The 25,853-nt window shown below is 32.9% G+C and overlaps 2 protein-coding genes across 4 annotated transcripts in view; both read right to left on the bottom strand.

Annotated features, from left to right (window-relative positions):
- LOC139520772 (small ribosomal subunit protein mS39-like) overlaps positions 1-567 on the bottom strand; it is a 64,824-nt gene extending 64,257 nt beyond the window's left edge. For 2 of the 3 annotated variants that reach the window (XR_011663956.1, XM_071313703.1), the window contains exon 1: positions 427-567. Coding sequence is in view for 2 of the 3 variants with exons in the window: in XM_071313703.1 (XP_071169804.1) it covers positions 427-530 (104 nt within the window). In the remaining variant the exon portion in view is untranslated. The remainder of the gene's footprint in view (positions 1-426) is intronic. The other variant, XM_071313704.1, reaches the window with a different exon arrangement.
- A 17,763-nt stretch (positions 568-18,330) lies between these two features.
- LOC139520774 (putative ankyrin repeat protein RF_0381) lies at positions 18,331-21,884 on the bottom strand. Its single transcript, XM_071313707.1, has 2 exons — positions 21,648-21,884; positions 18,331-21,408 (listed from the first exon to the last, which is right to left on the bottom strand). Exon 2 carries the CDS (start codon positions 21,292-21,294, stop codon positions 19,852-19,854), a length of 1,443 nt encoding a protein of 480 aa, XP_071169808.1. The 5' UTR covers positions 21,295-21,408; positions 21,648-21,884; the 3' UTR covers positions 18,331-19,851.
- Positions 21,885-25,853: the final 3,969 nt, after the last annotated feature.

Genomic DNA, 25,853 nt, shown 5'->3' on the forward strand with positions numbered 1-25,853 from the left:
TTTTAATAGGGTTTTTATTTATAAAAACATTTATTGATAAATATAAATAAATATGATCTCAGAGGGCAAACATTGAAAAAATCGTTCGTAATTGTGTCCAGTCGTAATTGCGTCCTGTGGGGCTATATAGATTAGACCGTTGGTTTTCCCGTTTGAATGGTTTTATACTAGTATTTTGGGGCCCTTGTTGTTCGGTGTGAGCCAAGGCTCCGTGTTGAAGGCCGTACTTTAACCTATAATGGTTTACTTTTTTAAATTGTTATTTGGATGGAGAGTTGTCTCATTGGCACTCACACCACATCTGCCTTTATCTATATATTTGTCCGTTTGTTATGATGATCCTTAACAAGCGCCTGTGAGTTCATCTGACACAGTCATGAAAATACACTCTTAGCAATCTTGCGTTGTACTCAAACAGTTTCAAACCTTTTAAATTGGGAATTAAATGGTACTGTATACCTGTTGCATATGTTAATGCTTTGAATTTTAATTAAACGTGCAAAGGAAATTTTTCCTATGCAGGCTGCCATTTCAAACCTTTCATTGACAAACGAAGTTGGATTTGCGTTTAAATAAATGAATAATAAAATGTGAAACTATTCTGGAAGTGGAATGTTTAATTTCCGTTATCAATGCATCAGTTAACTGAAAATTCAAATGACCAAAAATTGTCTCGTCAAATTTTTGCAAAGAAATTCAAATCCTGATTAAACTTTTATAGAAATTTCATGGCCGTATGGGTATCTACTCATATGGTCCGACCATACACGTATGGTCGTACCGTACGCGTATGGTCGGGGTAATTAACACTCTGTTATACGGATTACTTTCAATACTTCTAAACTCCTCATATAGGTATGACCGTTCCTTAAAGATACGCTTTCATATAGGTCATTTTATTATCATACTATAATAAAGAGATTAACTAAACAAAAATAAGAAATTAATTTTACTACCTAGTCAAGACTGTAATAAACACATTTCAATGATTTCATACCGATGTCCACTACAGATTTGTTTTACGAGTGAATAGCAATATGTCGACTTGAAAAGATAACTTCCAAAAAAAATTTATAAATGAACTGTTACACAAAAAGTTACTGACAAGGAACATATTTTATTTAAGTTGTTTTGTGAATATGGTGTACTGTAGTCATATAATATACGATATTTGAAATCTTGACCTTATGTCACAAACTGTATAAAATTGAGAATGGAAATGGGGAATGTGTCAAAGAGACAACAACCCGCCCAAATAAAAAACAACAGCAGAGGGTCACCAACAGGTCTTCAATGTAGCGAGAAATTCCCGCACCCGGAGGCGTCCTTCAGCTGGCCCCTAAACAAATATATACTAGTCCAGTGATAATGAACGCTATGTATAGTTTATATGGCAATAAAACTTTGAATTGTTGAATTGTTAAAAAAAAAATGTATTAACACCGTAGTCCCATCGGAATAACCCAAAACCTCGGCATCACTGCACGCAGCTACAAAGAAGGCTATCTTTTCACTTGCAAACAAAAGGTGTAACTGAAAAGGATCGTGCACAACCATGACATGCAAATGCGAAAAAAGTTATGTTACCGTGTTGAAGTAAATGTCACCAGAAGCCTACATGCAAGTATGTAATAAGCGATGAAAATTAACTTTAGCTTCAATATTTAATTTTAACGTAGCCTTTAGATTAATACATTGTCATGTAACCATCATTGGGTTTTTTTTTTAGATAAAGTTTAAATGTATTATTGAGACGTTTGTAATGCATATTTGAAAATACTAATGTGGTCCGAAACATACCCATCTTATCTTTTCATGCACTTCTTAATCTGGATGTTTAACAAAAAGGCGAGAAAAAATTTCTCCAAGCTTTACAGAATATTTTATTTATAAAGGAATTAAAGATCAAAGATCATACAGCCAAAGCAAAAGTAGAATTGTCATTTGGCGAATATCAAACTTTCAAAATCAGAAAATAAGGCAGCTATAGATTATCAAAATTGAAAATGTTATGATTTTTTTTTACCACTGGAGAAAGACTGGTAATTTAAGTATTATAGAACGATAAGGGTTTCAAAGTTAATGGGTTTTTTTTCTCTAGAGGACCTGTATATTTTTGTGGGAAAAACAAATAAAGAAATATATCAAAGCAGTCTATTGTTATTTTAGACCTCAAATTTAAACAATATAATAATGGTTAGGTAACATTTTCAATGATTCTATTGTACTATTTCTTCCAGTTTGTGAAAAATTGTTACAAGGCAAAATGTGCATAGGGAAGGGAGTAGTAGTAAAACCTGTTATATCGAAAGAATTTACAGAAGAGGAAATGGATGGACTCTATATTTTATTATGGTGTGTCAATCATATTGCTAGAGAAAAGGTGCTTCAAAGATGGCTTCTGGTTTGGTTTTGTTTTCACAATATCTGATGTGCCACATTTACAGTAAAGTGATAAAGGTTATAAAATAATAGCTGATGTTATATATGAATCTATGCTACTGTGGCCAGAACTCGTTATCGTCCACGGGAAGCCAATACATCTCGAATTACAGGATATAGTATTGTGTAGTCAAACGGAAATATTCATCCCATGCTTACTGCATGGATGGGGAACAACGAATTAAACGTGGTCAATTTGAATTCAGCTCTTCCTAAAGTTCTTCCTTATGTACAAAATGTACTTTAACTTTTAATCCTTTTTATTTACTCCCATTTTCATTTAAGCTATAAAAGGTTAATGCCTGGACATGATTTTCAGGATTTAAGAGTATTATAACGACTAACATAATATTTAGGCAATAAACTTACTGCCTAGGTGTCAACTTATTGCCTATGATTTAAGCTTAATGCCTAATTTCACTTATTGCCCATAAGCGTATATGGTCCGCCCGTACGCGTATGGTCGGGATAATTAACACGGTTACTTGGAATACTTTTAAACTCTTCATAATGTATGGCCCTTCTACTTGTCATGTCATTAAAAAGGAAAAAGAAAAAAAAGAAATTTTATTATATTTACTATACTATATATAAAAATATTAATTTTCGCGAACCATTTAGGTCACGGAAATTCCAAAATATGGCATCAGTAAGGAGAGTTGTGCAAATAATGTGAATACACAGAACCCCCATCCAAATTATCTTTAGCTAAAAGTATTCATCATTTTCTATTTTATATGTACTAACAACATTCCATTTTTCTATAATTTCGATTGAAATATTCCAAAATCTTAGTTAAAATCGATCGAATGCCCCAAATAAACATTGTCTGATTGGTTGAAGTACTGTGGCGTCGATGATTAGCATAATAAGCCTCGATGTAAAGAATAAGCCTCGATGTAAAGCACACGCTTCACATGAATAAGGAGAGTTTTACAAATAATGTGAATACACAGATCCTCCATCCTATTTATATTTTGCTGGAAATGTTGCAGTGTTCATCATTTCTGTTTTGATTCTGCTCACAACATTCCATTTTTTCTATAATTCCGATTTAAATATGTGGAACCCGCAATAAAAATAGATGGCCTCAATGATCATGATGATCTAATAGCAACGCAAAAAATTCCGTTACCCTGAGTTCTACGATGTTACATTAGCCTGGGATCCGGCCCAATCTAGCTGCGCGTCGTAAGGTCAAGATTAGCCAGGATCCCAGTCTAAATAAATGTTACATAAACCAACCAAATCACACATACAGAACTTTGCGCTCAAATGTAATTCTTGGTGAAGTATACGGGTAACTTCGTTTACGAAAATTTATACACACTTTATCATGAACATATTACCTGGCTTTTGCATATTCACGTTTTTTTATGCTGAACTGTCAGCATCCTCACAAATCAACAAAATTATTTACCGGTATTTTTGTGAAATTTCAGTTCTATAGGTTATCAATTAGAGAAATTTTGGTAAGTATTACTTATTTATGTTAAGGTTCTACTGATGTGCTTCTCCAGATCTTTTTGACGGTCCGTTTTATCCCATTTATCTCAATACTATCTCCGATGACAGGAATGTCAACTCGACCTATTCGTGTCGAAAGGGAAAATCCAATCTATTTGATGAAATAACTTCTTCTTCAACGGTTCATGCATTATTTTTGTATTATTTGATAACCAATCACATTCACGTTGCATGTTTGCATGAAAATGGTTATGTACATGTATTAGTGAATTGTAAGGGCGATGCAGCATGCGAGGTCAGTGCGCGATCACGTGACATTATTGTTTGTAAACAAACATGCTCCCCGTGTAACACGTGTCTGAATTATCCTTTCAAAGTTTTATGAATCTTTCAATAACTATTTTATAATATTTTTTTTTTTGTTTTTGTTTGCATATCAGTAGTCTAAGTGAATTAGAAATAGTTCCGAGTTGTGTGTGGTTTTTTTTTAATAGTCTATAGAATTAGAAGGTAAGTCTACATAAGTTATATGTACATGTAACTAAATTAAAGTCTAAAGTCTAAAAAGATGACTCCACTTTCCCTCTATATTTAAAACCCGCTTAACAATTTAAACAGCATTTGCTCCCCTTGAAAGCTAATTTGCCCCTTTCCCGTCATTTCCCTTTAAATTTGCTCAAAAGTCATACTTATAGTCCATTTACATTAACGGCTGATTTGTGATTTTACCATCTTAACTGAAATTTTCATATTGAACACATTTGACCATTCAGTATGAGTTCCGATGTTTTTTGTCTTATATGAAGGAGGTTTTAGGTCATGTTTTCCTAAACACCTTATTGCTATTTGTCTGTCCGGATTGTTAAAACCACAAAATCAGATAGTGATGAATATGCAAGTTTTCAACAATCCCGGAAATTACACCTTATTTAATTATCGCTATTTAGTCCAATCTGGGAAAAACAGTCATACACTGTATGTACAACTTCCTGTTGGGGTCATGCGGCCGAAAATAAAGGTTTTTTAGTAGAGAGCTGAGGGAGGAAAACTTTAGAAAGCGATCATCAAGAAACTTTAATAGAGTATGATCCACTTTTTTTCCAAATTAAAATTGAAGTAAAAAATTATTTTGTTTAAAGTATTTACAATAAGTTAAAACGGGTCTCATTAAAAAGTATTGTGCATGGTGAATTGTTTCAACAGCCCCCAGATAGCTTCAACTGGATGAAAAAGTTGTGTAATTTTAGAATTTATCCGGTATGGAATAAATAGCGATTAGGTGTATTGACATCCACGAAAAAATATAGAAAGTAAAATACATGTAACTCCCCTTTAGGTTTTGATAAATATTGAATATGACATTAAAAGTTATAAAACTTTATTCTTTGAATATGTTTCTAGCGTAACATGCACGCTTAGTACTGCTTTTTATACGTCCGTCAAAGACGTGACGTATTATGGTATACAAATGTCCGGTGTCCGTCTGTCTGTCCAGCGTAAACATGTGGCACCGTAACTTGAGAACGACTTATCCAAATTTCATGAAACTTAATATTGTTGTTTCTTATGATGGTCACATGATCTGTATACTTTTTGGTGAAAATAAGATTAAAACTTTTTGAGATACGACACATTGCAACTTAAACAGGGGTGTGTTTTTTTCACATGTCACACCGTATCTCAAAACCAATTCTTGATTATGGCTTAAAACTTTAAACACTTCTTAGTTACATTAATCTTAATATCTGTATACTTTTTGGTGATGATTCAAAATTTCATTTTTGAGTTATTGAGTATTTATCATGTTTTTTCCAAGTCCGGATCCATAATTAGTATCAAAAACCGGAAGTGTGCCATTTGGCCACAGACCACAATTAATTTCTCTATCATTTCTTTAGAACATTTTGTATCATTAAAAAAATTGCACCATGCACTTTTGTCAAATTTTTTGTGTGTCTTATGTATAGCACTAGTCCAAAAATATATCCAAAATTCAGAAAGATTGAAGCAATCACTTTTACAAATTTAGCCAATATACATCCATACCCCTATGGACAAGTCAAGAGATGTTCCGAAAACTGTAAATATGACCTTTTTGCACTTGGCCTAATCACTCATTCCATATCAAAATCAGTTTAAATACAACATCCAAAAAATTATTTCACCTCTCATCTTTCATTTCCACCCAATAAAATCTAAGAAATGAGTGGGGAAGGGAAAGAAAAAAAATTAAGGAAAAATACACTAATTAAAAGGAACTACGAAAAGCGGGGTCATTAATTGTGGTCTTGGGCCATTTGCAATGTTTATGAAGCACCTGCTGTGCAAATTTCTATGATTTTAACATATTTGGAATACCTTTTGACATTAATAAAATGTTTTACTGCCTTTCTATGCAAGAGGAAGCAAGAGAGAAAAAAATATGTCATTTATCAGAAGCCTGTGTCAAAAACAGGGTCGATTGATAATTTTTTTTAAATTTTTTTTTTTGAAAGATCCAATAAAAAAGTTAGGGTGGGGGTTTAAAAACAGGGTCGGTCGGGTTTCCTGAAACAGGGATCTTTTTTTTCTCGGCCCAAGGAGAGTTGTTCAAATAATGTGAATACACAGAACCCCCATCCAATTACGGTTATTTTTGGAAAACAAATAGTGTGATTTGTCAAATTCAGCTGATTTTTTAATCGTCTGGAAAAAAGTGTACATTTTATGAGGGGGGATAATCCCAAGCTTAAAAACACCCGATCCCGGAATCCCGATAAAGGTCCTATCCCCCTCTCTTTTATGGTCATGTCTAAGAATTACTGTTTAATCTTCATTTGGCAAGAATACTTCAGTAAAATACCCACATTTCTACCCTCATACATGTATATGGACAGATCATATGTTATCCTATGTCATTTGAAATTGTGACGCTAGAATGCATTGAGGTCAAGGTGAATTCAGAGTATTGTCTGATAAGTTAAAGTCCGAGAAACTCGAAAAAAGTAAATAAACAAGAAGGAGGAAAATAAATCTTTCTATATATTTCTTTCGCCAAATTCTTAAGCAAATGACGAATTTTTATCGCCACAAGTATTATTTTTCGCAAATTTGGGAAAATGGCGACCGCCAGTGGAAACCCTGTGTGAGGATGTAGGATTTAATTATGTCCCCCATAAAATAGTGTCCACGGGACATTATCTATGAAAAACTGTCCTCAGGTATGAAAAAGTGTCCCTGAAAGTGGACACATTTAAATACTATATTTCAGTGATATGATGTCCACCTTAGTATTCCTTACATGTTCTACAATTTCAACATCTTGATGCATTCAATAAACTCAAACACATTCTAAACCCCATCCCTGAACTTGTTTGTCATATTGGAGTCTTCATTAAACAGTCTTTAGAACTGAGGGAGTCAGACCCGTGTCAGGCAAGGTTATGATGGTGTTTTTAATATACATTTATAACTTTTTTAATATACATTTATAATTGAACTCTTAATGTTCCATTATTCTATATATTGTATTGTATTATATTGAATTTCATTGTATTGCATTGTATTACATTGTATTTCATTGTATTGCATTGTATAGTATAAAATTATTGTTTGATTGTATTGCTTGACCCTTATATGGATGTAATTTTGCAATAAAGATTATTATAAGTGTTATAATGATTGGAAAGTAATATTTAGAAGTAATTTTACTAACTGTCTTGTTAAAACCAAGATGGCATCCACTTTCATCATGACATATGAATAAAACAGCATCTAGCTTGTCACAGTGTACCACTAGTTTTTCTGACCTTTGTATTACTTCCCTTGGAGGACATAATTTGTTAATAATAGTAGGATTTAATAATGTCCTCTATTTCATAACATTCTGTAGTCAAGTGGACACTATTTCATAGATATTGCTATGACAATCTGTCCACTTTGGGGACAATATTCCATGGCAATTGACATTATCAAATACCTAAATTCTAGGAAATAGTGTCCATGTGGACACTATTTCCCAGGACACTATTTTGCCTTACAAGGACACCCTATCAAGCTTGCCGCGGCTCGTGTTGTGTTAAAACATTTTTAGTATGCTGAAAAATAAACAAATAATCGATATTGTAAAATATCATTGGTTGAAGAGCCAATGATTTACATACATGTATATACATAAATATATCAACCATAAAATACAACTAATTTAATTTACACCACAGTCCTGTTGGAAAAAACCTTTATGTCTATCATGTACATGTATATAACTTATCTCATTCTAGTCCATTCAACTGACAGAATCAGTGTAAATTTCATGAATTCTTTAATATCATGCAGAGCTCCAGATAAGCTGCGTATTTGCGTGATCCCGCAATACAAATAATAGAAAACCCAATGCAATTGTCCATTGAAGGGTTCAACAACCCAATTAATTCAACGGAAAACCCAATTATATGCCAAAACCATGAGTTCTCAACCCTTTTATTGGCTACCGTTTGTGTTATTTACCCTTATCTGTTTACAGTCGTCGCTTAAACTTTTTTTTATAATATTTATAATTGGAAATTTCCTGTCGTTCTAAAAATAGATCCCTGCATCAAGTAGCTGTAATGGGTCCCTGTTTGAGTTTTCCGTTGCTTGATAGGTACACGTGTTTTTGTAAATATTTCGATCTTCTCGGTGTTTATCCAATTAGCGTGTGTCATGTAGTCATATTTTCTTTCGCATTGCTCGGGATTTTTCATAACATACATCGAATTAAAACGAAAGTGAATGTCCGGTTAAAATATTGAATAGAAGCATGTTTCGGCTTATTTTGGAAAATTGAGGGAAAGTTATGATAACAAGACTCAGCTAGTGTCTTTAGGAACAGTCCATCGAACGCACGGGCGTGTGTGTGTACCATAACGAAAACATTGCTAATAAACACAGGGTTTCATCAAAAACGAATTCAGTTGGAAAAGTGAAAGGCCCAATCAATTATGAAATGATAAAGCATCAGAAATCAAAAGTTCGAATAAAATACAACTAAACCCAGATTTATGTAAATTGAATAAAAGAAAATCATTCAAGTATAATTAGTTTATATACTATTTTTATATGACCGCAAATTTTGAAAAAAATTTCGTCGTATATTGCTATCACGTTGGCGTCGTCGTCGTTGTCGATCGTTGTCGTCGTCGTCCGAATACTTTTAGTTTTCGCACTCTAACTTTAGTAAAAGTGAATAGAAATCTATGAAATTTTAACACAAGGTTTATGACCATAAAAGGAAGGTTGGTATTGATTTTGGGAGTTTGGGTCCCAACATTTTAGGAATTAGGGGCCAAAAAGGGCCCAAATAAGCATTTTCTTGGTTTTCGCACTATAACTTTAGTTTAAGTTAATAGAAATCTATGAAATTTTGACACAAGGTTGATGACCACAAAAGAAAGGTTGGGATTGATTTTGGGAGTTTTGGTTTCAACAGTTAAGGAATTAGGGGCCAAAAAAGGGCCCAAATAAGCATTATTCTTGGTTTTCGCACAATAACTTTAGTTTAAGTAAATAGAAATCAATGAAATTTGAACATAATGTTTATGACCACAAAAGGAAGATTGGTATTGATTTTGGGAGTTGAGGTCCAAACAGTTTAGGAATAAGGGGCTAAAAAGGGACCCAAATAAGCATTTTTCTTGGTTTTCGCACCATAACGTTAGTATAAGTAAATAGAAATCTATGAAATTTAAACACAAGGTTAATGACCATAAAAGGAAGATTGGTATTGATTTTGGGAGTTTTGGTCCCAACAGTTTAGGAAAAAGGGGCCCAAAGGGTCCAAAATTAAACTTTGTTTGATTTCATCAAAATTGAATAATTGGGGTTCTTTGATATGCCGAATCTAACTGTGTATGTAGATTCTTAACTTTTGGTCATGTTTTCAAATTGGTCTACATTAATGATTAAGGTCCAAAGGGTCCAAAATTAAACTTTAGTTAGTTTGATTTTGACAAAAAATGATTCGGTTGGGTTCTTTGATATGTTGAATCTAAAAATGTATATAGATTCTTGATTATTGGCCCAGTTTTCAAGTTGGTCCAAATCTGGGTCCAAAATTAAACTTTTTTGATTTCATCAAAAATTGAATAAATGGGGTTCTTTGATATGCCAAATCTAACTGTGTATGTAGATTCTTCATTTTTGGTCCCGTTTTCAAATTGGCCTACATTAAGGTCCAAAGGGTCCAAAATTAAACTAAGTTTGATTTTAACAAAAATTTAATTCTTGGGCCTCTTTGATATGCTGAATCTAAACATGTACTTAGATTTTTGATTATGGGCCCAGTTTTCAAGTTGGTCCAAATCAGGATCTAAAATTATTATATTAAGTATTGTGCAATATCAAGTCTTTTCAATTGCACAGTATTGTGCAATGGCAAGAAATATCCAATTTCACAATATTGTGAAATAGCAATTTTTTTTTTAATTAGAGTTATCTTTCTTTGTTCAAAATAGTAAGCAAGAAATATCTTATTGCAAGAAATTTTTTAATTGGAGTTATCTTTCTTTGTCCAGAATCAACTTAAATCTTTGTTATATACAATATACAATGTATATTCACTTTTTACTACCATTTTTACCATTCAGTGATAACAAGCAGTTTTTTACATCTCAATATTTTATGATGTATTTAAATGAGTAGTTATTGTTGCAAACTCCATTAGAATATTTTAATTGAGATTAGTTTTGGAATAAGGGAAAGGGGAATGTGATTAAAAAATTGGGTTCAATTTTTCTCATTTGAAATTTCATAAATAAAAAGAAAATTTCTTCAAACATTTTTTTGAGAGGATTAATATTGAACAGCATAGTAAATTGCTCTAAGAGAAAACACAAATTTTAAGTTCATTAGAACACATTCATTCTGTGTCAGAAACCTATGCTGTGTCAACTATTTAATCACAATGATATCCAAATTTAGAGCTGAATCCAGCTTGAATGTTGTGTCCAAACTTGCCCCAACCGTTCAGGGTTCAACCTCTGCGGTCGTATAAAGCTACGCCCTGCGAAGCATCTGGTTTAGTCATTTTACGGTTAATTAATGAATACACACACCATGCACACAGCCACTGATCAGGCACTGGTCTCAGAATTTATCATATAAAGGTATAAGACGAGTGCCTGTGAATACACATATCCTTTTTTTGAAAAAAAACTGTTTGAAACTGGACACAAATTTAACCTACAATTGCTTCTCAGTGAATAAACCAAATAAAACAGCTAGCAAATAACCCTAACCAAAACCCTAAACCAAATAAAAGAGCTAAACAAAGACAGAAACATATTACATGTATTAATTTAAGATGGAAAAAAATTGGGGTTGATATTGCCTAAATATTCAATATTGTGTTGATGAAAAAACCCAATACATGAAGGAGCTTGGTGGTGAAAAACCCAATTTGATATTAACCTGAGGGGTGAATTGGAATTGATAATGCAATTAAAAAACTTTATCACCCAATTATATAAGAAAATGGTGGGTAAAAACACCAATTTATGAATTCTTATCTGGAGCTCTGATCATGTACATGTATAATCATGGACTATTCTTTTATATAGCAATATTTGTTAGCCATTTAGAGGTCTTTTGCATTTAAAGTTCAGTTTATGTGGGCTTTTTTTGCGAAAACGAAGTCAATTTCCAGATCATAGTTTACATTTTCTTTATATTTTGCTGTGTCAAAATAACCTCAATATCAAGGACAATATATAGACCCAAAAACCATCTATCACATTCTACACATGAGATTTTAGCAGGAAAGACTGTGATTGGAGTATTTAACCATTGCAACTTTTTAATTTGATCTCCTCCACTAATTGAAGTAGGATATTTAATGAAGGTGTGTCCACAATTTAGAATATGTTTATATATGTTTAGAAATGATATGTTGAGCCTGTTTTATAAATTGAAAAGGTTACATTTTCCCCCTTATTTCAAAATCTAAGCTTGAACCTCTGCGGTCTTACAAAGTTGCCCCCTGCCGGGAATCTGGTTGTAACATGTACAACAATCAAAGATCAACCCACACTAAACTGAATGTAATTGAAAGACATCTAGAGGTTGATATCAGAGGCGGATTTAGGGGGGGGGGGCCTGCTTTTTGAGAAAAAATTTGTTTGCTTATATAGGGAATCACTGAATCATGACTTGAGCGAGCCCCCTCTTAGGTCAGTCAGTGGGCCCCCACTTGAGAAAATTTCTGGATCCGCCACTGGATATACAGTATCTAACAGAAGATGAAAAAGGGAACAATATGGTGAATTTTAGAGATTTATATTATTTCATGTACATGCATTTGAAATATATCAGATATATTGTTTCGATTTTTTTTAGTTCTAAGTTCCAAGGTGACCTAGCTTCCATTTTAGAAATCGGATTTAAATGCTAGTCTATCAGAGGGATTTTTCCTTTTAATTGGTTGTAGATATGGAATCTTATTTTACCATGAAGTCAGATTTGAAAATGACTTTGGGAATGAATGTCAGTTTTAGTCTTATATACAAACATGTATGGACTTTATAATTTTAGTCTTGCATGTATATAATTATGTGTACAATACATATATCACTGATTCAGTGGCAATGGTAAATAGACACTGACAAGTCTTAGATCTATAATATTTTATAGTTTTGAATGTTTTGTCCATTGACTAAAACTAGGTGGAGGTTTGTGTGTTCTTATTTCCAACAGAGGTACACTCAACATATATCAATATGTGCATTAAGCAAATTGATAGTTGCTAGATACGGAATGATTATACAACAAGAAAGTTTAAACCTGTGTTTATATACTTAAAATATGATAAAAAAAATCATGTCTTTTTCAGGACTTCAGAATCCAACCATGTAGTATGGAATGTTGATGAGATATGGTTTTGGTCAATGGATGTTAATGAAGGACCTGTAGTACAAAGTATATCACTGGATTTAGCTCTTTGTCTAAGTGTATTATTAAAGTACTTTGCTTTGAGCTCATTTCATTGTTATGCAATTCATTCTTTGTGAAATAAAGATTTGACAGAAAACTCTCATGTACATGTACAAGGATTTGTCAAAGTAGTACCACCTCTATTTACAATGTAAGTATTAGGGAGATAAAAGCATTCTATTTTGATTTGAACCAAACATATTATGAAAAAAAAGAACAAATTTTCCCGAGAATGCTACTCCCACTACTAGCAATATGATGCTAGGTTGTTTTAATACATCTGTAGACTGTACTGCCTACTTATGACTCGGTCCTGAGTGTAAATGGTCCTTCAACTATGTGGGGGAAAATTATAAGGCCTATCTAGGCTTATCAATTTCTAAAACTCTATTTCATTGTACATATTTGAAATTTTTATACAACCACAGAAATTTTTGCAGTTGAAATACATGTAGGTATCCTGTCGTCGTCTTCCCAAGACGGATGGTTTCCAGATAATAACTTCAGTATAAGTAAAAAGGAAGCCATTTAATTATAACATAATATTTATAATCATAAAAGGAAGCTTGGGATTGTTTTGGGGCGGTTATATATATATATAGTCCCTAAGGTTTATGAATAAAGGTTCCAAAGGTGCCCAAAACAAGCATTAATCTTGTGTCAGTACAAAAAGTTGTGTATAAGTATTTCAATTGTTCTGAAACTGTACCATAATATTTAATACCATAAGTAGAAGTTTGGGGTCTATTTTGTGGGTTATGGGGCAAACAGTCGAGGAATTGAGGGCCAAAAACAAACATTTTTGTAGATTCAAGACAATAAATTGGAGTTATCTTTCTTTGTCCAGAATGGTTGTTGAATTAATATAACCTAAAACCATTGCTTTATGAAATCTTCTTTGAAAATTGGAGTTATCTTTCTCTGTCCAGAATAGTAGTTGAATCGACTAAAAATAATGCTATATATACAATATACAATGCAAAATTCACTTTACTACCAACTGATAAATTTAAGCAGTCTTTAATAGCCATTCGGTGATTACAAGCACTTTGATTATCATTCTAGGGTTATCCCCTTTCACAAATGGAAAAATTTCTCAAGTTTGTCTCAACTAAATTTAGTGAAATGTGTATATAATGCTTATTACCGGTACCTCTAAACTCGGTTTAAGTTCAATTTTTAGCAGCTTCACTTTTACAGTTCTTGATTTATGTACCTTTATAACGTTATATGCTAGCGGAGGCATCATCACCATGACTATGACATTTACACTTTAATACTTTATGATGTATTAAAATGAGTAGTTGAATAATTACTGTTGCAAACTCCATTAAAAATTTGATTTGAGATCATTTTTATACAACCGCAAAAATTGAAAACTTTTTGGTTGTACATTGGAATCACGTTGGCATCTTCGTCTTCATCCAAAGACATTCGGTTTTCGCACTCTAACTTCAGTAAAAGTAAAATAGATATATATGAAATTTAGACACAAGATTTATGACCATGAAAGGAAGGGTGGGATTGATTTGGGGTATTTTGGTCTCAACAGTTTAGGAATAAGGGGCCAAATAAGAATTGTTCTTGGTTTTTGCTCTATAACTTAAGTATTAGTAAACAGAAATCTATGATATTTTAACATAAGGTCTATGGCCACATAAGGAGGGTTGGGATAGATTTTGGTAATTTTAGTTCCAACAGACAGGCCCCAAATAAGCATTTTTCTTGGTTTTTGAACAATAACTTTAGTATAAGTTAATAGAAATCTACAAAGGTTTATGACCACAAAAGGAAGGTTTGGATTAATTTTGGAGTTTTGGTCCCAAGGAATAAGGGGCCAAAATTAAACTTTGTTTGATTTCAGCAAAAAAATGAATTACGGTATTGTGCTGCCAAATCTAACCATGTCCAAATTTTTAATTTTAGGTCCTGTTTTCTAATTGGTCTACATTAAAGTCTAAAGGGTCCAAAATTAAAATAAGCTTGATTTTAATAAGAATTGAATTCTTGGGGTTCTTTGATATGGTGAGTCTTAACATGTACTTAGATTTTTGATTATGGGCCCAGTTTTCAAGTTGGTCCAAATCGGGATCATAAATTATTATACTATATTGTGCAATAGCAAGAAATTTTCAATTGCGCAGTATTCTGCAATAGCAAGAAATCTTCAATTGCACAGTATTGCACAATAGCAAGAAATATCTAATTGCACAATATTGCGCAATAGCAAGAAATTTTCAATTGCACAGTATTGCCAATAGCCAGAAATATTCAATTGCACAGGATTGTCCCGTTTTCAAATTGGTCTACATTAAGATCCAAAGGGTAAAAAATTGAACTTTATTTCATTTCAACAAAAATTGAATTCTTAGGATTCAAACGCATTGATCTCGGCAATTTCTTCACTGTCGTTCCCTCAATAACTGCATTAAACAGTTTCTAATCATTATTCATTCAAAACCTTTTTATTATACCAATGTCTCACACACAACATATTATAGTATACTGTTGTCTATCAGTCCATCATCCACACTTCAGACAATAACTAGAAAACACTTCCCCTACTTTCAAGAAACTTTGTTGAAATGCTTATATCTATTGACATTAGCTCCACATCGATTTTATAAATTTTAGAATTTTCGTTTCCATGTTATGAAGAGAGATTTTATCCTTAAAAAAGAGAGAATTTTCCAATTTTGAACAATAACACAAAAATGCATCCATCACCTTTAATTAAACTTTGGTGAATTGTTTAAACTATTGACCTAAGGTCCCTTTTGATTGTAATAAATTTCAGATTATACATTTCTGTGTTATGAATTTTTATATATGCTTAAAAAAAGAAGGGATTTTATAGTTTTTGGACACCTATAAGTGCAGGAGTTTCTGGCTACATTGAAAACCCATTGGAGACATATCATGCGCTTACTGTGCAGCTATTTATTAACAAACTCCATATTCAAACACTCAAACAACTTATTCATAGAGAGGGGTGGAAGTTGAAGCCCCCTTTTTTTTTATCAGTCAATGCATTTGAATGAAGACATGTACACATCAACTCAATTTGTTAATACACATTTCCAGTCTAGCTTTCAATACATTTGTAACGACTTTTAACCCCACTGACAATTTGCGTCTGTGTCCATACTTGTTTAATAATAAAAAAGATTAACTAAATAAAAGTAAGCAGTTTCACACAGTTAATTTTAATTACTATTTGTAAGAACAATAAAAAGATGTAAATATGAAATGCACATATTGTAAACGGAAGATTTGTTTCTTTACGTATGACTACCGGTGGTAGACAAGGCGTCTGATAATTTACCACGTTTATTGAATAAAGTAGGTGACAACCCCGGCAAGGATCATAATTATTAAAGTTGTCCTGTGAAGAATATGGTGTACTGCAGCCATGTAACGATATTGGAGAATTAGAGCTTCTTAAAAAACCGTAGACCTTGGTTTCACTGCACACAGCTGCAAAAAAGGCTAGCTTTTCACTCGCAAGCAAAATGTGTAACTGAAAAGGATCGTACACAACCAAGACGTACAAATGCAGAAACGCTATGGTATCGTGTAGAGGTAAATGTCATACAAGTATACATGCAAGATAATACAATTAGATAATATTTAATGTTGATGTAGCCCTAGAATTGTAAAATTAATACATGTCTATGAAATCATCATTGTCTTTTTTAAGATAAAGTTCATTGTATAATTGAAACGTTTCTAATGCATATTTGATTTTTTTTTTATATCTATATGGTCCCAATACTCATATGGTCAGGCCCGTTATTAACCAAACGAATATATACTCATATGGCCCGACCATACGCCATACGCGTATGGTCGGACCATACGATAACACGCGTATGGTCATGACCATACGTGTATGGTCCAAATACTCATATGGTCTGGAACATATATATACAGTATTTCAAGGTTATCAATGCGAAGGTCTTGATGGCTCTACATACCGACGCACCTCAGTAACACTTTGAGTAAATGTGCTTGATAATTAAATCACTTGACTCGTTTCTCTTTAAAAAAAATTTGAACAAAATGTTGTACCGGTAGGCAACCCGTCCCCCTTTTTTTTATTACAAAAGTTAGTTAGAGGATAATTGGACGCATTTGATTTATCAGTGTTCTGAATAAGCGAGATTTTCAAGTTTTTCAACTACACTCATAGACAATTTACTCAAAGACCGACAATACTAACTTTCTAAGTTAAAAACATAAAACGGTCATTGCGAATGGCAAAAATTATTACGGTCGGAAATTGCAACCTTAGCCTAAGACAAAAATGAAATACCTCGCTTAAAAATTAGGATAATCGATTGCTTTCAGTGAAAACATTTATCACTGACAGTTGTTTTCCATGTAAATTTTTCACGAAAATAAATGTTCCACTCCAAATTTTATACATTTACGAAACGAAACACACTCGTGAAGACTAGAGAATTGATAAAATTACTTTCAGTGAAAACATCACTTAGAGTTGTTTCCCTATCTTAATTTTTATCAAATATGAATGCTCAACACAAATATTATTTTTGGAGTAAAATAAACACACCGGCAACACAATGACAGACGCACCAAATTAGTCTGTTTTGTTGTACATTCCTGATATGTGTCATGGTTATATTGAAATCTGATTGAAAAAAAATAACTTGGGGTAGGTCATGAAAGATAATTAACGACCGGGACAATTTGCTAAAGTGAGTACTTTTGATAAATAGAACACTTAAAAATATCTTGACGAGAGACTTAGTGTCCCTTGATAGCTACACTGCTTTAAATCTATGGCCAAAAATGACGAGTCTGCCGCGAGTACATTTACTTGACCCAACATCTTATATACTTTAAACATATTTTATTTCAAAAAATCATGTACATGACATACACATATAAATACAGTGATACAATATTACAAAGGGATTCGGAAACAAGGTTTCCCTTATATTAATCCGTCTCCCTTATAACATCTTATATAATTCAGAGATGGAACAAGTACAACAAAACTGTAGTATTAAAGAAAATAAGCACAAATGAATAGTTTCAGAACATTGAATGATATAATATGCTTGCTCCTCAGACTCTTAACTGCATCATGTGTTACACCCTTATCCCTGTTAGCACTTGTTTTACTATTAATTTTACCATGAAGACTACACCGAAGCTAGATGATAAGATTGGCCACAGATCTAAACGTTAGATAAAATTTAATGATTAGGACAAATGTGTTTTGCTTGACAAACATGTAGCCTTATCTAACATTTATACGATCATCCTTTAATTGAAGTTTGACAAAACTTTCAGGATATGCAGTAGACTCAACAGGAACGAATGTCTTTCCGAATTCTTCCAAACACCAAAGTTAATCGAATTCATCTCGAATTCTTACCCACTTCGCAGTATCTACTCATTGGTAATCATAACTTATCATTTTATTTACGAATAAATTGAAGAAAATCGTTATGTAATATATTTTTTTAATGATATTATATGACAATGATCTGTGAACAATTGTTACAACGTGATACTACCGATGCTGCATCTTTTGAGTTACTTAAGTAACAAATCTCCGGAATTTCTCTCTTTTGGTAAAGTTCGTAAATCAAAATATAGTTAACACAGTTACACCATAACATTGCTATCGTTATCAGTTAAAAAATTGGAAATCTTAAATCCAATTGAATCATTTGACATCTAGCAAATCAACCAATTCTTTATATGAAGATATTTCAAAGCAATTTCAACTGCATAACAGTTCAGACTCAGCAGCAGTATTAATCAGTTGTTCGAACAACGATATCAGTTGCAGGAATAAGTCTTGTTCTATCATGCCATCGTGACCCATTCCTTCATAACTCACTAAACTCTTACTCGGATTGAAAAATGAAGGTAAAGATCCTTTACGAAAACATTTCCCCATGTGGCCAAGAATTTTTTTGGCCCATTGAATTGAAATATTGTAACTTTCTATGGCGTTTTCCGGACAAACCTCGAAATCTGAATCGTTCCCTCGTTTAGCATTTTCCAATTCATGCAAGAAACATGTTTTAAGATGATAAGTTGTAATATATTTTTCTAATGTTCTGTTTTTATCGTGATCGATGGTCTTTGGAAAATATCCTGTTTCACAAAGCGATTTCAGGATAATATATCCCTTCTTAATATGGAATGGTATTGATTTTAATATATTTTGTTCAATGTACGCATACGATATTCGATAAAACGTGGTATAATCTTTAACATGAAACATGTCTGGTGTCTTAAAGACAACTGAAAACATTAGATCATTTGAATTATCATGTAGCAAGTGTGATTGTCCCACAGGAAATTCTACAGGAGTCCATCCATTAAACCAAACAGTAGGAACGACATCTATTGATATTGGGAATGACTTTGCTTGGCATCCGAAATAACATAACACCAAACTGGAAGTACCATGAGAGATTTCATTCAAAAATTTCAGACATACGAAATCAATTTGGTCTTTAAGAATGTTCTTAATCTCTTCGTTTAATAAACTATATAGATGCCGAGTAAGTAACTTGCAGTCTAGAAAGTTTTCATGGTTAATGTAATGAGAAAATCGAAGGCAATTTCGATCATCCTTTAATCGAAGTTTAACAAAACTTTCAGGATATGCAGTAGACTCAACAGGAACGAATGCCACTCCGAATTCTTTCAAACACCAAAGGTAATCGAATTCATCTCGAAGTCTTACTTTTGTTCCTTCTAATGAACTACCAGCCAATCGAAGTTCACAACGAAATAACTTATTTTTATCAGTCACTCTGGCGGAAAGCAATTGCATCAAATTATCAATTTTCTCTGGAACAGTGATATTTTCCTCAATTTCATAGAACATGCCCATATTAGAAGATCCTAACACAATATTAATAGATTTACACAGAGAAATCTTGTGACGGTTGACGTGCTCGATATATTCTTCGACATCGGCTATGTCATTTTCTTTTCTTATGTATTTTAAAAGTGGGCAACAAAATATGGGATCTCTTGAAGTTCAAGCGATTCCATGGTTTCATATGTGGTCAACAAACTGTGAAAATCATCAAAGTGTAAAGTTGTTGCCAGGTCAATTGCCGTTTTTCCCGCCATGTCTTGAATATTTACATCGGCACCATACTGTAGTAAACTCTGACATGCTTGCACATTTCTATACCAAACAGCCCAATGAAGTGCTGTTGAGCCATATTTGTCTGTAACATCTACATTGTAGCCATTTTGTCGGTACGTAAAAATTAAAACATGGGCCATGTTGTACACTTTACATGCCCAGTGAAGAGCTGTAGCTCCCGTTTTTGTTTTTCTCGTAACATCTACTCCTATGTCAAGCAATGTGACTAGTATATCCAGGTCACCTGGTCCAAAGGTTGTAGACAGATGGAGTGGTGTAATACCATAAATATCAGCATTGTTTATATCAACATTTTCCTGTGATAACATTTTGATAACTTCACAGCGACGTTCAAAATCAGAAACTTCTGTATATTCTAATAGGTCAACTTTTTGAACTGCAAATGAAATTTCATTTTGTCCTAAACAATCCTGCACATTAATTTTTACACCGTATTTTATCAATTCCTTGACAGCCTTGGGTGTTGTATCCTTCGACAGCAAAGAATGGTGAACACATGTTCTCCCTGCATAGTCTAACTCATTTATATCAACACCACTGTCTATCAATAGTTTCAGAGATTCGGAGTAGCCATCAAATTCGTTACTGCACGCGAGATAATGCAAGACTGTCTCACCTAATCTGTTTCTCGCTTTAATGTTCGCACCATTCGCTAAAAGAAACATTATCGAACTATAACATGCAATACCACACATAACATGGAGCGGTGAATCGTCATTGTTGTCTAAAAAATTAACGTCCAACCCCATTTTCAACAATTTCTTAAGCATATCAACTCTGTTTTTATCATGAACACGCTCGCCGGTGATATGTAGAAAACTCCCGCCAGTTCGATAATTTTTCTCATGTACGTTGCTGACACTATCAATTACGTCCAACAAATAGCTATATGTTAGTTTATCGCTGTCCATTAAATACATAAAATCAGATTGACCATTAATGTTTTCGTGATTTATATCAGCTCCGTTTTCTAATAAGAACTCTAGAATATTCTCAATGTCAGGAATATTTTTGGAAATTGCTACGCCCAAAATAGATTGCTTGGAGCAATCTACGTAATTGATATTTGCACCTTTCTCTACAAGAAATTTTACCATTTCTATACTGGCATTTTGAACAGCATTGTAAAGTTGTTTGCAAATCAAGTTCGTCGCATTCTCTTGTGTAAAATCTTTTATACTGCCTAACCCGGAAATTATATTCTTTAGTTTCTCTAAGTCATTTGTTAAAATAGCGTCTTCTGCACCTTTTACTGCGGTTGATTCGTCCATTTTAATCTGCAGATTCTTCAGGTTATAATAATATAAATACTATTTTGCAATCTGTGAACATCACTATGTAGGTATAGCGTCTTTTCCATATTTCAACGTGTCATTTTGATTCTTCTACAAAAAAAGAAGAATATTGTATTCATGGTACAAGTACTTTATCATGTTAATGTTTTAAAACAGATGAAAATGAATAGTGCTACATGTTCATTAAAGTTTAATTTCATTCTAAAAAATAAAAGCTCGTTTGATAAATTTCTTCTAGTATTAAATTTCTATACACACATTTGGCGAACATGATACACTAAACTTGAAGTGCATTTGTAATTTAAATGATTAATTTCCTTCATACTTACACGTAGACGTTGTTGTTGTTTGTCGCTCTGTGTCGTTGTATATACACATTTGTTGTATAAGGAGTTGGGTGCTGGGTGTTGGGTGTTGATGTTTTCTATAATGTCCAACATCAAGTTTGGTAATCATGGTAATCCGACCCTTCTATCCTTTTTTGTATCATTAAAGAAATATCCATTCAATAAATCCTTTACTATAATTTCTACCGTCTATGTCCGATATAAATACTTATGTTTATTAAAGCGTGAATATGAACTTATATTCTAAATATATTTAAATCTATTAATGTATCATATTGTAAGCATGACTCCTCAAATTTATATATAATTTTTTTTTCAAAAATAAAAGGCTATTACTGACTAATCTTATTCGGTTTATAATAAAAAGTATCACAAATATGCAGCTAACGGTCTCTCTGTTTTATTGTTTGCTTTGATTTAATTTGTACCATCATCTATACAATTTTATTTGTAATCGTTATACAATAGTTACAGTACAAAGACATTTTATTGGATTTCCGTAGACTCTGACCACCGTGGGTCAATGCAATTGCTGGAGGACGCTTTGTCTCCGATAGTTTCATCAGTCCTGTTGAAAAAGGTCATTACTCGAAACACCACGGGTCAGGAATATGACAGTTGGTATCCATGCGTTTGATGAGTTTGCGCTTTTGATTTGCCATTTGATTAGAGACTTTCCGTTTTGAATTTTCAGTATTTTTTTTAATTTTACTTTTTAGATAAATTTTGTGCTGACTTGAAATATTATTATAAGTTGTTTTTTTTTAAATTAATTTACTGTTGAACAAAATCAATATTCGAGACACCACGGGTCAGGAATATGACAGTTTTTATACATTCGTTTAATGTGTTTGAGCTTACGATTTTGCCATTTGCTGCGGGACTTTCTGTTCTCGGAGTTCGGTATTTTGTTATTTTACTTTTTCTTACCAAGGTATACAAATGTTATACTTGCAATTGTCTTTCAGAAATATCTAAAATTTCTATATTTTATTCAACAATTTCATTGCAACTGCCGAATAACCCAAAACACTAACTTAAAAAGCGTTGCTGTCCACGTGCTTATAGAGATAACACGTTTTGCAAGCTCATTAAATGGTTTCATTTAAAAAGAGACAGGAGAGTTTCCGAGACCGAAAGGCAAACAAAGCTATTCAAAAACACCATTTGTAATTACAGATATGAATGCATATATGCATTGATTCCTCTTTCATTACAATCGGATGGACGCCATTTAAAAGAGCAAGTGATGAGAATATACTTTCTCGAGTTTACTCTAAATTGCCAAAGACACTTTTAACCCGAAGCAAAGGCAAAAACATAGGAACCGTCTGTTCATTTAACAGACGATAATCACAAAAGAGTCTTGGTATGTCTTACATTGTGTTTGTATAGTTTTGAATTTTCATTTTAATAAATTTCCTGTTACAAAACTTTTTATTTTTTTTTAAAACTAAGGATTTTTTTATCCAAGGAATAGATAACCTTAGCCGTATTTGGCACAACTTTTTGGAATTTTGGGTCCCCAATGCTCTTCAACTTTGTACTTGTTTGGCTTTATAACTATTTTGATCAGAGCGTCACTGATGAGTCTTATGTCCTAGACGAAACGCGCGTCTGGTGTATTAAATTATAATCCTGGTACCTTTGATAACTATTTGAATGACCTTACTCTAAAAGGCTTGTTGCAAAATCATCTTTCATATGTTTAAAAGGTTCATGTTTTGTTCTTTGTTCAAAATCAATGCGATATTTTTTGTGTTGTGATCTGTATCGTAATCTATGTTAATTTGAACCAATCATTTCGCACTCATCAGATTTAAAACCTGAATTTCTTTATTAGGTTCTTAATGAATAATGTCCCCTGGATTTAGTTTTAATATTCTGATATTTTGATGCTAATGTTCAGTCCGACTCATGTTGTGGGGATATAGTTTCAGTATATTATGACCTAGCACGTCGAGTTTAAGTTTTTAAATAGCATTTTTGTTGTTCAATGTCTTTAAAGCATAAATCTGGTGCAATCTATCTTAAATTTATGAGGTAACATAAAATCTATTCCTATTAAATAAAGACCTTCAATAACATGAACATACTGGTGAAATACAGTGCCTTTAAATGCATATGGCCAAAAAGTTATGCCTTATACTAAAAAAAATTGTAAGGGTTCCGCGGAACCCAGTGTCTCGCCTACTTTTGCTGTTAATCGCAGACTCAACAAAATGAGGAAAAAACATCAATAAAAATTTCCCTCTCGATACTGTCTTTTGATTGAAAGAAGCTTCCAAGTTTGGTAAAAAATCCAGGATAGCTTATGAATCTAATAAATGTTGTATAAACTTTAACTGCAGACTGTATGTAATGTTAACTGGAAGAAAAACTAAGTCCATTGATAAGTAAAATACTGAAAAAGTGAATTTTTTTTTTACAAAAATCTTCTTCTGAATAATATCTTATGATCAGAAACAAGCTTCTGTCTAAGTTTGGTAGAAATCCAGGATAGTTTAAGAACATTATAAAAATTTTAAAAACTTAAACCACAGAGTGAATGTTTTGTTTCTGGCAAAAAAACTAAGTCCATCTATAAGTAAAATACGGAAAAGTGGATATTTATTTTTACAAAATTTTCTTCTTGATACTATCTTATGATTATAAACAAGCTTCTGTCCAAGTTTGGTACAAATCAAGGATAGTTTATGAAAGTTATTAAAATTTTAAAAACTTTAACCACAGAGTGAATGTAATGTTTCCTCGCAGAAAAACAAAGTCCATTTATAAATAAAATACGGAAAAAATGGAATTTTATTTTTACAAAATTTACTTCTGGATACTTTCTTATGATCATAAACAAGCTTCTGTCCAGGTTTGGTAGAAATTCAGTATAGTTTAAGAAAGTTATTAAAATTTCAAAAACTTTAACCACAGAGTGAATATTTGTGGACGCCGCCGCCGCCGACGACGACGGAATGTAGGATCGCTTAGTCTCGCTTTTTCGACTAAAGTCGAAGGCTCGACAAAAACGTGTACATCTGACACCAGTTGTACTAATACTAAGATTTATGAAGCTTCAACATATAATTTGCACGCTTGTCTACAAGGCTGTACGTGTTCATGTCTTGCACATCTACAAGAGTTCTTTAGATGTTGCCAACATCAACTCTGCATTTCATCTGCCTGTGTACCTATCATGAGGCCGACGCCCATGGACAAACAATCGTGATCCCTAAAACCCTTGTTTCTGAAAAGCATTATTACAATTATTTCCCCAATTATTCCTATACCTTTCTTGGCTTCTACTAGAAGGACAAACTCTACAAAAATAATATTATTTTTTCGGCTTTTATTGCATTTTTTATGAACAGCTTGGTATCTTACGCTTACACAACTTACAGCAATTTAAACACTTTATTGTCCTCCCTTATGTTCTGTCTTGATTGTACTCAATCCATTGTGATTGTTGTATTTTCCTCTCGGATGGTATGTCTTGATTGAACTCTATCCACTGTCATTGTTGTATCCGTCGTTGTAACATCTCTGCTGCTGATTGTTTTTGATGTTGCTGCCCTGTACCGATAGCAATTTATGTTGTATTAATAACTATATTCGCAACTGACGCAACATGGTCTATTAAATTTAGCACGATAGCGTGCCATGAATGTAACTCTGCTTCCCTCACCGCTGTGAGTTTTGGCTTCATAACTCTTGTATATACTTTTTAGCTCATTTTCACATTCAAAGTCTGATCAGAATTCCGACAACAAAGTTTCCAAAATCTCTGTCTATTCAATTGTGCCTGAAACTCATCTTGTTGTTTGATGCGAAGCAATCCTAAATAAACATAGAACTCTGTCTGGAGAACCTTAAATCCGCTTTCAGTTGTTGGATGTTATGTTGACTGTTTTTGCTAAACTGCCTAATCAGTGTATTCGGAATTTCCATTACACATTAAGTGTCCGCCACTAACCTGCTAGCCTCTCCTCATTGAATTATCAGATATAATACCCCCAGGCATAATTACTGATCTGTATTGCTGCCAGCATTTGTTGTAGCTGTTTATCATGTGATTGAAATATTTGCAATTGTGTTTGAAACTGCTTGGTTCTATGTTAAAATAATAAACAGAAATTACCAACATTATCATCTACAAATCAGTTGACAAGATCAAAATCGTCAGTCCACTTTTTATTG

Source organism: Mytilus edulis, chromosome 4 (genome assembly GCF_963676685.1).
Source record: "Mytilus edulis chromosome 4, xbMytEdul2.2, whole genome shotgun sequence".
Taxonomy (NCBI): Eukaryota; Metazoa; Mollusca; class Bivalvia; order Mytilida; family Mytilidae; genus Mytilus; species Mytilus edulis.

Coding starts and splice junctions, on each gene's coding strand:
- LOC139520774 (XM_071313707.1), bottom strand. CDS start 21,294: ATGGACGAATCAACCGCAGTAAAAGGTGCAGAAGACGCTATTTTAACA.